The sequence below is a fragment of the Dipodomys spectabilis genome, unplaced genomic scaffold (genome assembly GCF_019054845.1).
Source record: "Dipodomys spectabilis isolate Male_0828 unplaced genomic scaffold, ASM1905484v1 ptg000173l, whole genome shotgun sequence".
Lineage (NCBI taxonomy): Eukaryota > Metazoa > Chordata > Mammalia > Rodentia > Heteromyidae > Dipodomys > Dipodomys spectabilis.
Genome location: NW_024870850.1, coordinates 4194551 through 4208193, shown reverse-complemented (window position 1 = coordinate 4208193; position 13643 = coordinate 4194551). Strand labels below are relative to the sequence as shown.

Below are 13643 nucleotides of genomic sequence, written 5' to 3'. Positions count from 1 at the left end.
AGGGGTACAGTCAGCTCCATCCGCTGTGTGAGGGGCTGTGTCCAGGGCAGCAAGGGGCCAGGCACTACCAGAGTCTAATGACGTCACCACAGACAGCGCCAGCACCAGGATGTTTAATCAGCTGTCTCTCCTGCTTTCCCAAAAAATAACTGATTGTCTCTGCAGCTCCCCAAGACCCCTCTTGGGGCCTGATCAGTCTCTTGCTCCCCTTCGTATTTTTGGATACAAGGCCTCTGGCCAGCCGGTGGGTGGGAGGCTGAGGAGCTACCCACCTTCTTCAAGCTCCACCTCCACTGGGGAGTCTTGGGGTCCTCCCCACTGTGGTCCCTAGAGAGAAGTTCCCACCACAGCACCCCTGGCTGGGCCTTGGGGGACCCTCACAGCAGCCCCTCATCCCACAGGCCGTACCAGGCTGCTCAATCAAAGACGCTGCCCTGGGGCCCTGGGTGGGGACCTGGCCATGTCTACCACCCCTCTGCCCATGTCAGGGGCTGCCAGCCTCAGCCTGACTGTCAGTGCAGACTGCCTGGTAGACGCTGAGCAGGGAAGAGATGGTGCCCATGAGGCCCACCAGCCACGGGGGGAAGCGGCCAGCCCACAGCACGCCCTGGGGCAGCCAGTGGATGGCGTTGGCCAGGTCAGCCAGGTTGCTGAGGAGAGTCAGGACCTCGGATCGCATCCGGGCGCGCACAGCCCTCCGCTTGCTCCAGGACAGTGGACTGTGGGTGCAGAGGGGAGCCGCTCACCACCTGTCCTACCCAAGGCTTTGGCACCCCAAAGCGCTTAGGTGGGACCCAGGGAGCCAGGACAGAGATTGCCTGTGAAGGGGAAGGCCTGCGGGGGGGGGGGGGGGGGGGGCGGGCCTCAGAGGTGGTCACCTGGATCCCCTGCATGCACACACGTGGGCATGCGCAAGTGCGCGCGCGCACACACACACACACACGGACAAGTGCAATGGCTCACACCTGTAATCCTAGCTACTGAGGAGGCTGAGATCTGAGGATCATGGTTCAAAGCCAGCCCAGGCAGGAAAGTCCACAAAGACTCATCTCCAATATAGACTCCAATAAAGTTTGAGTCCATACTCAACTCCAATAAAGCCAAAAGTGGAGCTGGGGCTCAAGTAGTAGAGCACTACCTTTGAGCAAAAAAGCACAGGGACAGCATCCAGGTCACAAGTTCAAGACCAATGATTGACCAAAAAGAAATCACAATAATGGAAAAATTTTTTAAATGAGTCGGGTGTTGGTGGCTCATGCCTGTGATCCTAGCTACTCAGGAGGCTGAGATCTGAGGATCACAGTTCAAAGCCAGTCTAGGTAGGAAAGTCAGTGAGACTCTTAACTCCAATTAACCACCAGAAAACCGGAAGTGGTGCTGTGGCTCAAGTGGTAGAGCGCTAGCCTTGAGCAATAGAAGCTCAGAGTCAACGCCCAGGCCAGAATCCAGGCCCCAACACTGGCAAAAAGAAAAAGAAAAAAAAATTAATTGGAGAATGTACAAGGATCTTCTGATGCAGCCTCACACCCATGTCTCCATCCTCTCAAATGCCTTGTACCCAGGCAGGAAGGTGGCATGTGTGTGTGTGTGTGTGTGTGTGTGTGTGTGTGTGTGTGTGTGTGTGTGTGTGTGTGTGTGTGTGTAGGGTTTTCATATAAGATGAAAAAGTAACGAGGCTGAAATGGCAAGGATCATGGTTCAAAGCCAGCCCAGGCAGGAGATAGTATTATCTCCAATTAACCAGCAAAAAGCTGAAAGTGGAGCTGCTGCTCAAGTAGTAGAGCGCTGGCCTCAAAAGAAAAAATACCAGGGACAGTACCTATGCCCTGAGTTCAAGTCCCAGTCACGCACACGCGCGCGCACACACACACACAAACACACACACACACACACACACACGGTCGTGGTAAGGCCCTGCGACCTTGTGCCCATCCAACTGTGCAGAGCTATCAGGAGCTCAGCTCATGGGCAGCCCTGGGTGCCTCCCTGCTGAAGCCTGGACACCATACCTGGAGAGGCTGGCCGTGGGGCTTCGCAGCTTCTGCCTCAGTCTCAGCACCATCCACAGCGACCTGCAACACACAAGGGCCATGACACGCCACCAGAGCAGCAGAGGGCTCAGCTCCCCGGGGCCACGTGAGACCACTACCATCGGTTTTCACAAAGCCTGCGGCTGTGACAAAAGGACCTTCCCCTGCCCCCAGTGGACAGTCCTGGGCCCTCCCCGATGGAGCCTACCCAGGCCACATCTGGGACCTGCCTGCTGATGGACACGAGGGCGGGAGCCACAGCCCCAGGTGCATTCAGAGGCCCGTCCAGGCGCCCACCCTGGAGGCTCTGAGCACTGGAGGAAGACAGATGCTCGACATGGAGAGATGAGGCAGGTACCAGTGACAAGACCGGGCCTGGAAGATTCAAGAAGGAACCACAGCAGGGTGCTGGTGGCTTATGCCTGTAATCTTAGCAGCTCGGGAGGCTGAGATGCAAAGATCGCGATTCAAAGCCAGCCTGGGCAGGAAAATCTATTAAGCCTCTCACCTCCAGTGAACCAGCAAAAAAAAAGAAAATGGAAGTGGAGCATGGTGCATGTAGTAGAGCACCAGCCTGAAGGGGAAAAGCTAAAGGGTAGCTTCTAAGCCCTGAGTTCAAGCCCCAGTACTGGCACAAAAAATGAAAAGAGGGAAAGGAAAGGGAGGGGAAGAAGTGGGATTCAGGTCTTCCGTGGCCCCCACAGCCAGACAGTAACCTGAAGAGACTAATTTCAGGCTTCTGACCTCCAAGAATGTGAGGAAAACAAATTTGGGATTGGTTTGTGCTGATTTGTTACATCAATTCTCAGAAGAGAACATAATATGGTAAAGGAAAATGACCCCCCAAAAAGTGAAAAATCCATTCCCTCCCTGTACAAAGCAAGCTGTGAGGGCTGGTGCCCCTGCAGCCTTGCTGAGGAGACAGCACCTGGGGACCGGCCGACCCTGGCTGATGTCACTCACCTGGCAACCCCCAGGAGCAGGGACAGGCCCCAGAGGGCTGTGCTTAGCATCCACCACCGGGCAGAGTCCACAGGGAGGACCTTGGCATCGGCTGCCCAGGCCACGTGTTCACAGGGGTAGTACAGCTGGTCAGCTACATTACTCAAGACAGACAGGGAACGAACAAAAACATCCTCCTCCTGCAGGGTCAGGGGAGGGGAGGAGCCTGAGGTTAAAATACCCACTGCCTTTTGGGGGGGGGGGTGTTATACGTGGGGTTTGAACTCATGGCCTGGGCATTGTCACTGAGTTCTTTCACTCTAGCACTCTACCACTTTGAGCCACAGCTTCACTTCCCAGGCTGGCTTTGAACAGTGAGCCTCGGATCTCAACCTCCTGAGTAGCTAGGATGACAGGTGAGAGCCACCCACTGCCCAGTCTAAGCCTGTGGCCACAGCAGGTAGGTGGTGGTGAGATTTCTCTCCAACAGCCTGTGGCACTGGATCCAGCCACCTCTCATTTCGGGCCTCTACAAAAAGCAAAGACTGAGCTAGAGTGTGCCACAAAGCCCAGCCTTGTATTTCTTATACTCTTAGGAGAGGACTTAAAAACCTGTACCCCAGGCTGAGAATGTGGCTTAGTGGTAGAGTGCTTGCCTAGCATGCATGAAGCCCTGGGTTCTAGTCCTCAGTACCACATAAACAGAAAAAGCAGGGAGTGGTGCCATGGCTCAAGTGTTAAAGTGCTAGCCTTGAGCAAATGAAGCACGGGGACAGGGCCCAGGCCCTGAGTTCAAGCCCCAAGACTGGCAAGAAAGAATAATAATAAATTTAAAAAATAAAGCCAGGCATCAGTGGCTCATGCTTGTCATCCTAGCTATTCAGAAGGCTGAGTCTGAGGATCAAGGTTCAAAGCCAGCCTGGGTAGAAAAGTCCGTGAGACTCTTAATCTCCAGTAAACCACCAGAAAACCGGAAGTGGCCCTGTGGTTCAAGTGGTAGAGTGCTCACCTTGAGCTGAAGAGCTGAGGGACAGTGCCCAGGCCCAGAGTTCAAGCCCCATGACTGACAAAAATACTAATACTAATACTACTAATAATAACCTGAACCCCAAACCAGTCATATATGGTTTATGCCTGTCATCCTAGCTATTCAAGAAGCTGAGATCTGAGGATCAAGGTTCAAAGCCAGCACAGACAAGAAAAGCCTGTTACCTCCAAATAACCAGCAAAAAGCTAGGTGGAGCAGTGGCTCAATTAGTAGAACAGGAGCCTTGAGGGAAAAACTAATAAACAGTGCCCAGAGGTCCTGAGTTCAAGTCCCAGGACAGGCATACACATATACACAGAGGCTGCAGGAGTGACAAGAAATGGTCTGGGAGGCCAGGTGCTGGTGGTTCATGCCTGTAAACCTAGACTGAGATCTAAGGATCACAGTTCACTGCTAACCCCGGTCAGAAAGTCCATGAGACTCTTAACTCCAATGAACCAGCAGAAAACCGGATGTGGAGCTGTGATTCAAAGTGGTAAAGTGCTAGCCTTGAGCATGTAGGGGTAGCATGTAGGCCCTGAATTCAAGCCCTGTGACCGACAATTTTTTTTCAAAGTTTGTGAAATCCCATCTCACCTAGAATAGCTTCATCCCAAAAAAGAGGATCACAATTCTCAGTTGGTAGGAAAAGGTCTGGATCAGATGATAGAACATCAGCTTAGCAAATTCAAGGATGTGAGTTCAATCCCCAGTAGTACCAAATAATGAAAAGAATTATTTTCATAAAGTGTTCATCAGGAACATGTGTGGGACAAATCCATAAAAAGCTTTTGGGACCAAAACTGAAGGATCCCCAACTCTCCTCACAGCCACACAATCGCCTTTTTACCTCTGTCCCCAGGCCATATTGCTTAGTGTAGACAAACATAGCCAAGTCATCGAAGAGTCTCAGGACAGTCCTGCAGTGACTGAGCTGGGCAGACATTGCCAGCAGCCGTGTCCCCAATTCTGACCTGGAGGGACATTGTTCAACCAGGACCCCACCAAGCAGCTGACAGCAGTACCCCAGTGTTCGGATCTAGGAGAAAACAGAAGCAGTCAGCCCTATGTCCTGCCCCTGGGCGGAGCTACAGAACCCTTGGCCTGGTCATTGGCCATGCAGGATTGAACCCAAAGGCAATTCTACAGCAACAAACCTCACACAAAAGAGGTTCTTGTTCGTGAGACAAGCAGACAGAAGGACAAGGCTGAAATGTATATTTGTATCTACCTGGTTTGACCAAAGCCCTTTAGCTGGCATGGTGTCATCCAGCCCCCATACAAGACACAAAAATAAGAACTTGCTGAGCTGGGCACTGGTGGCTCATGCCTGTAATCCTAGCTACTCAGGAGGCTGAGATCTGAGGATCACGATTCAAAGACAGCCTGGTGGGAAAAGTCAGAGAGACTCTTATCTCCAATAAACCACCAGAAGTGGCACTGTGGCTCAAGTGGTAGAGCACGCTTGCCTTGAACTGAAGAGCTCAGAGACAGCACCCAGGCCCAGAGTACAAGCCCACCACCACCAAAAAAAAAAAAAAAAAAAAAAGAACTTGAATTACTTTAAAGGAGAAGAAAGCCCACTCTAGAAGTGATCTGGAACCTTGTAAAATAGATGAGGCTCATTGCCTTTCCGTCCTTTACTTTCCTGAATTTGCTCATTCCAAGCCCAGCACAGTGGTGCACACCTGTAATCCCAGCACTCAGGAAGTAGAAACAGGAGGATCTCTGAAGGATTGCCCCCCACCCTATTGTCCCAGGCCCATAAGGATGCCAGGCAAAATCCCAGGTATGTGTGAACTTGTTTGAAGTGCAGGCAGGGCCATCCACCTAAACCCAGCTGTAAACACCCCGTAGTAACCCCCAACTGAAAGGCCTCCACCTTCCTTGCCCTAGTGGCCTTTTCATTAACCTCTGCCTCCTTGCTTGGACCTCCTATAAAAGCCCAGCTCCTGTCCCAACTCGAAGGCACAACCGCCAAGCCCGCGGGAAGGTCTGTGTCCCCTAGCAGTTCCTCAACAAACAGTCCTCGACTGTTGGTGATTGAGTCTGGCCTATTCCTTTTTTTCCGTTCTCCTCCATTTTCCTAACAATCACAAGTAGTTCAAGACCAACCTGGTCTATAGACTCAGTTTTTCACTCAAAAAAATAAAATAATAGCTGGTTCCTATGATGTATTTTACTAGGAATTCCTTCCAGCCTTGCTATAATGGCCAGACACTATAACTGGGAGAGAGTGGCCTGGGGGGGGGGGGGGGGAGGATAAAAACTGAAATGCAGTCACTTAGGCTGGAATCTAAATGCCTGGACGCCAATTCACCCACTGGTAGAACCGAAACGGCTACCTGTATGGGACTAAACTGAATCTAGCCAAGCACCTGTGGCTCATGCCTGTAACCTCAGCTACTTGAAGGAGGCAGAAATCTGAAGATCAAGGTTCAAAGCCAGCCCAGACAGGAAAGCCTGTGAGACATTTGTAATGTCCAATTAGGCAGCAGAAAGACAGAAATCGAGCTGTGGCTCAAGTGGTACAGCGCCAGCCTTGAGTGAAAAGGCTCAGGGGCAGAGCCCAGGCTTGGAGTTCAAGTTCTAGGACTACAAAAAGAAACTTTAAAAAAAAAAAAAAGAGGAGTCTACGTTCAGTAATTGGACAGCCAGAGGGGATCAGACACAGGGGTAGCCTCCAAAATCCTAACTTTTGGAGCAACTACACTGGCCGCGTCCGATTCCAAATGTCCAAACCCGGAAATGTGGTTGGTGACAAGCAGATCGGGCTGGTGCCATCGGGTTCCACGCTAGGGAACAGCGTCCGGTCGTCACTAGGACCGGCGATCCTGAGCGACAGCGTCCCTCTCACTGGCCTCAGTTTCCCCCTCGCTGAGCTCGGAATCCACTCCAGCCTCACCAGGCGGTCCCGACCCCTGTACGACTCCAGCGCAGACGCCAGACCGCTCAGCGCCGCCATGGCAACTCCGCCGTGACGTCACCACGCCGTGGGCGTGTCGCGCCAGGGGGCGGGGCCAGACATGATCCATCGTGTTCCCGGGGAAAAGGCGCGCAGGTGCGTTCTGCGCAGGCGCGGCGACTGCCCTTTGTTCCAGATCCTGAGCTTTTTTTTTTTTTTTAATCTGCAAGCAAAACAAACCAACCGAGCTTGCAACTGTGAGGTGGCCACGTAGGTTCCCCCCCAGAATGATCTCCCAGTCTTGCTGCGATCAGGGTGCCCGACAAATTGATCAAGTATTTACTCAAAAATATTGCAAAATGAACTAGCTACCCACACGCAAAGAATTTAAAAAATTCGAAAAAAAATATTTCAAGCAAAAGTACCAACCAGTGGCTCAAAATATTCGTTTCTTAAAAATAAAAAATCCTCTGGCTGCTCCCTCCCTGTAGTCTCTGCTTAAGCCAGCGTGTGAGCTTCTGTGATGTTTGTAATATCGTGAAGCGTGATTAGATGTGAATTAAGGAAATGCAGAGATCATTGGAAAAGAACAGAGGAGAATCTGCTAAAGAGACTGGGGTGCTCTTCCAGGGAGGGGTGACTGGGCCCAAGATTAACTGCTCACCTGTGTCGTGTTTTGGAGCTTTGGATTTTTGTGCAGTAGCTATGTTTTATCTCATCAAAACAGGTCAAGAATTTTCTGAAAGTAAACTTCCGCTTCCTCCTTTTGCTCTTTGCAAGGTAAAATGTATATCACATTAACTTCACCATTTAAAGACTCATGAGCCAGTGGCATTCAGTAAGTTACATATCCTACACCCATGGCCCCCTTGCTAGTTTCAAAGTATTTGTGTCAGCCCCCAAAAGAGACCACAAAATAGTCCACCTTAGCCATTCAAACCTGTAATCCTACCTATTTGGGAGGCAGATATAGGAGGATTGCAGTTCCAAGTCGACTCAGAGCAAAATAAAAAGATACTTGTAGAACCCCATCTTAACAAATTGCTGATTACAATAGAGCATGCCTATTAACTTAACAACAAAGGGAGGCACAAATGGAATGATTCTATGTTCTAGGCCAGCCTGGGCATAAAAAGGGCAGCTGATTAGAAAATAACTAGCACAACAAAAAGGGACTGGCAGAGTGGGGTCAAGTGATCACATTTCTGCTTAGCAAGTGAGAGGTCCTGAATTAAAAACCCTAGTACTTTCCCCACTCTCCCAATCCCATACCTTGGTATAAGGCTTATTTTGAGCTAAAGGCATTTCCTACTATTTGCCCAAAAGGGAGATGTAAGTTTACAGAAGTGTCTTCTATCAGGAAGGACAAAGGTTGATTGCCAGAGACACCTTGTATCCATCCTTTATCTTCCTACACATAATTGCTCACCATCAGAGACTTAAAATCCTTCTCTTTGTCCAGTCCCTGCCCCTGCACCATTCCTCGTGGAAGACATTAGATAAGCAGAAATTGTAACATGGGCATTGCCCACATACACTGAGCTATACTTGTTAATGAGTGCTTGTTTTGTTCTTTTTTCTTTTGGCCAGTCCTGGGTCTTGAACTCAGGGCCTAGTAGCTGTCCCTGGACCTCTCTGTGCTCAAGGCTAGCGCTCTACCACTTGAGCCACAGTGCCACTTCTGGGTTTTTCTGAGTAGTTTACTGGAGATAAGAGTCTCACAGACTTTATCAGTTCTGAGTAGCCAGCAGTAGCCCAGATTTATTAATTCTTCTGTTACAAGGATCCATCCTAGCCAAGAATTCAAAGTGGAAGAGTTTCTCTACACTCCCATTAGAGAGTATGGGGATACTGTCCCCATTACCACCCCCCACCCCATCAATTCCTGGCAACTACTAATCCTTCTAGCTATTTGACTCTACTATATACTTACTTATTCCTGAAGTTTTGTGTAAATGGAGGCAAACACTATATGCCTGCTTATGGTTAGAGAAATTTCCCCAAAGGCTACCAGCCTAAGGTGCTGTTAGGACGCAGTGGAACCTTTAAGAGAAGCCTCATAAATGGATGTGATGTCATTAGGGTGTGCCCTGAAGTGGGGTATTGAGCTCCCACCCCTTCCTGTCTCTCTCTCTCTTTCTCTCTCTGTTTCCTGGCTTCCAAGAGGTAAACAAGTCTCACTCTGCCACATGCTCTGTTCCTAATCTGTTGTGCCACCACAGGCCCAAAGCAATGGGGCCAAGTGACCACGGATCAAAACCTCTGAACTCACATGCCAAAGTAACTCTTTTATTGTTATTGTTTTTCCTTTGTATAAGCTGATTGTCACAAGCATTTTGTTCTGGTATTAGAAAGTTGTCCATCACACTGACAATTTGTATGTGGTTCCTTTAGCAAATATAATGATCTCAAGGCTCATCTACTTTGTAGCCTGCACCAGAATTCGGTTCCATTTTGGTGGTTGAATAATATTCCATTGGCTGGCTATATCACTTTTTTTCTTTTCTTTTCTTTTCTTTTCTTTTTCCTTCCTTCCTTCCTTCCTTCCTTCCTTCCTTCCTTTCTCTTTCTTTCTTTCTTTCTTTCTTTCTTTCTTTCTTTCTTTCTTTCTTTCTTTCTTTCTTTCTTTCTTTCTTTCTTTCTTTCTGTGCCAGTCTTAGGGCTTGAACTCAGACATAGGTGCTGACCCTGAGATTTTTTTGCTCTAACACTTGAGCCACAGCTCCACCTTTGGCTTCTTAATGGTTAATTGGAGGTAAGAGTCTGACAGACTTTTCTGCTTGGGTGGGCTTTGAACCATGATCCTCAGATCTCAGTCTTCTGAGTAGCTAGGCTCACAAGCATGAGCCACTAGTGCTCAGCTCACTTTTTTTCTTTGAATTGTTTCATCCACTGATATGTGCAGCTTATTTCTACTTTTGAGATATTTCTATTAGAGCCGCTATGGACATTTGGGTATATGTACTCGTTCAAGTCCTTGTTTTCAATTATTTTGGATATATGCCTAAGAGCAGAAAGGCTGAACTGTATGAGAATTCTGTTTACCGTTTTAAGTGTCAGTGATAGAACTCATGATCTTGCACGTACTGGATAACAGCTGAACCACTGAGCTGTATCCTCAGCCCTATGCTTCACTCTGTGTGTGTATGTGTGTGTACGTGTGTGTGCGCGTGCGCACGCGCACACACGCTCCAGTACTAGGGCTTGAACCCAGGGCCTGGGTGCTGTCTCTTAGCTTCTTTGCTTAAGACTAATGCTCTACCACTTGAGTCACACCTCTACTTTGGGCTTTTTTTCATGATTATTTGGAGATGAGTCTTAATAGACTTTTCTTAACAAGCTGGCTTTTATCCTCCATCTTCGCATCTCAGCCCCTTGAGTACCTCGGATTACAGTCATAAGCCATGGGTGCCTGACTTTGTTTCACTTTTCAAGAAACTACCAAATGTCTTCCACAGTGGGTGCACCAGCTAACATTTCCACCTGCAATGTCCAAGGGTCTCCACTTCTCAATAGCCACCAGGTTGGTGGGTGGAATATGCCATACCACTGTGGTTTTCTTTTGCATTTCCCCGATGATGAATGGCATTGATTGGTATCCTTTTGCTGATATTTTCTTTCCATTTCAGTCCATTAATTTCCCATAACCACCCACTCACCCCTACCTCCATCCCAGCACATTGCTTTCCTCCTGCTCCTTGAAGTGACAACACATTTCTGCCTCAGGACATTTGCACTGCCCTTTTCTCTTCCAAAAACACTTTCTCCTTCCAGTTACCTGCTTGGCTCTTATCTCTGCCTCCTCTTTTTTTTTTTTTCTTGTTGGTTGTAGGGCTTGAACTCAGGGCCTGGGCACTGTCCCTGAGCCTCTTTCTGCTCAAAGCTAGCACTCTACCACTTGAACCACAATGCCAGTTTCAGTTTTTGAGTGGTTTATTGGAGATAAGAATCTCACAGGCTGTGTGTTGGTGGCTCACACCTGTAATCCTAGCTACTCAGCAGGTGGAGATCTGAGGATCATGGTTCAAAACCAACTCAGGCAGAAAAAGTCTGTGAGACTCTTATCTCCAATTGACCACCAGAAAACCGGAAGTGGTGATATTGCTCAAGTGGTAGAGTGCTTGACTTGAGCTGGAATGCTACTCAGCAGGTGGAGATCTGAGGATCATGGTTCAAAACCAACTCAGGCAGAAAAAGTCTGTGAGACTCTTATCTCCAATTGACCACCAGAAAACCGGAAGTGGTGATATTGCTCAAGTGGTAGAGTGCTTGACTTGAGCTGGAATGCTAAAGGACAGCACCCAGGCCAGAGTTCAAGCCCCACGACTGACAAAAAAAAAAAAAAAAGGGTCTCTCGGGGACATTTCTGCCTGGGCTGGCTTCAAACTGCGATCCTCAGATCTCAGCCTCTTGAGTAGTTAGGATTACAGGTATGAGCCACTAGCACCCAGCTCTGCCTCCTCTTGATTTGCCCAGCTATGTTGCCATAGTCTGGCATAAAGTAAGTTTTCAATTAAGTGCCACTCCCTGTTCAAAGCTCTCCTATGCTCCACACTATCTGGGGAGAAATATGTACACTTCCAACTACAGGGGATTTGACTAGTGTTCATCATGGCTGAGCGCAGCAGGGACCTGGAACAACTTCAGAGTCAATCCAGGGGGTGTTTGGTCAGAACCTAAGTCAGGTACATCAGTCACCTACCCAGTTATCTGCCTGCAGGACACACACACACACACACACACACACACACACTCTCTCTCTCTCTCTCTCTCTCTCTCTCTCTCTCTCAACCAAGAGTGTCACCAAGCTCTCTAGACTCTCCATCCACTTCTCAGCCTACAGTCCCATTCTCACCTGAGTCCTGAGCCTCTCCTGCCTACAATATCCTAAGTAATGTGTGCATGTGTGTGTGTATGTGCGTATACGTGTATATGTGTGTGTGCTGACACTGGAGCCTTAACTCAAGGCCTAGGCACTGTCCCTTAGCTTTTTAGCTTGAGGCTGGTACTCAGCCACTTGAACCACAGCTCCATTTCCTGCTTTGGGGTGGCTAATTGGAGATAAGAATCTTATTAACTCCCCTGCCCAGGCTGGCTTCAAACTGCAATCCTCAGATCTCAACCTCATGAGTGGCTTGAATTACAAATGTGAGCCACTAGCAACTGGTTTCGAAATGACTTCTTAATCCCCACACCACAACCAACATCAGTATATACCCCCTTAAAAAGTTTTTTTTTGTATCAGGACTTGAATACCAGGCCTCATACTTGCCCATCTTGCCTGCCCAGCTGGCACTCTACCGCTTGAATCATGCCACCAGCTCAACTTTTGGCTGGTTTTTTTTTTTTTTTGCTGTTGTTTTTGGAGACGGAGTCTAGTGAACTTTTCTGCCCCAGCTGGCTCAGAACCCTGATCCTCCAGATCTCAGCCTCCTGAATAACTAGGATTTTAGGCATGAGACACCAATGCTCAGCTCAGACTTCGGTTCAGGAATTCTGTGGGCCTCTTCCTTGTCCAATTGAGGCCGCTGAGTTTACATCAGAAAACAAAACAAAAAAGCCATGAGCCATGATCAAGGTGAACCAAGGAGAGGAGCCTCCCCAGTTGCAGACTTCTGTGAGAGAAAGAGGATCCCTCTCTTGAGTCCATGTTGTCCTGCTTAAAGACACCCGCCCACACACATCATAATGCTAGGATCTTTTCCAGGACCAGAGACACAAAAAGGAGCTGTGCAAGCCCTGCCCCACCCAGCACCCATTTTCCCCAGAGCCAAACTTGACCTTTGAGAAAGAGACTTGAGCTGGTCTGGCTTTCACAGCTGGCCTTGGTGTTGCTAGGCCTCTGGTTTGGCAGCGACAGCTGGGCCCCAGCCAATGTCCTCTGGCTGGATGTAAACAATTCCACTGGACGCCAACATCAGACAAGGCCACCGTGTGACTGGCAGGGAAAAGACAAAACAAGCTTTCTCCTACTCACTTCTGAGCATAGGCAAAACATGAATACAAAGGAGACAGAGCAGTCTCCTGCCCAATAGGAATGACTCTCTTTCACCAGCACAGCTTTAGTCCTGCTCTTTATTTTGGCAGTACTGAGGTTTGAACTCACAGCCTTGCACTTGCTAGGCAGGCTCTCTACCACTTAAACTATTATCCCTACCTCTTGAGACACGCCCCCTGCCACTTGCGACACACCTCCACAGCTGAGACACGCTCCCCACCACTGAGACACGCCCTCTACTGCTCCTTCTGCTGGGAACGCCCCCACTGCTGAGACACACCCCTATTCTAAGACACGCCCCTACTACTGAGACACGCCCCCACCACCAGGATACTTCCTTACCACTGGGACAAGCCCCTACCTCTGAGACACACCTACCACTACCGACCACGCCCCTAGCTCTGAGCCACGCCCCTAGCTCTGAGCCACGCCCCTAACACTGAACCACACAACTACCGTTGAATCACACTCCTAGTGCTAAGACCCGCCCCTACCAGTGATCCATGGCCCTGCTACTAAGCCATGACCCCACCACTGAGACAGCCCCTATCACTGAGCCCTCACCACTGAGACAAGCCCTCTGCTTAGACTCCTACCCGAGACTCACCCCTATTACTGAAACACGCCCCCAAACTGGAGCTTTCTGTTTAACACTCCAGCTTTCTTTTGCTTTAGACATTTTTCTTTCTTTTTTTTTCTACCTTTTTTTTTTTTTTCTGCCAGTATTGGGGCTTGAACTCA

General features: G+C 49.1%; 1 protein-coding gene across 1 annotated transcript; it reads right to left on the bottom strand.

The window, feature by feature from the left end:
- Positions 1-97: 97 nt before the first annotated feature.
- Pex11g (peroxisomal biogenesis factor 11 gamma) lies at positions 98-6982 on the bottom strand. The gene is made up of 5 exons (XM_042693707.1): positions 6905-6982; positions 4850-5038; positions 2994-3172; positions 2010-2072; positions 98-719 (listed from the first exon to the last, which is right to left on the bottom strand). The coding sequence occupies exons 1-5, from the start codon at positions 6962-6964 to the stop codon at positions 485-487; spliced, it is 726 nt and encodes a 241-aa protein (XP_042549641.1). The 5' UTR covers positions 6965-6982; the 3' UTR covers positions 98-484.
- Positions 6983-13643: the final 6661 nt, after the last annotated feature.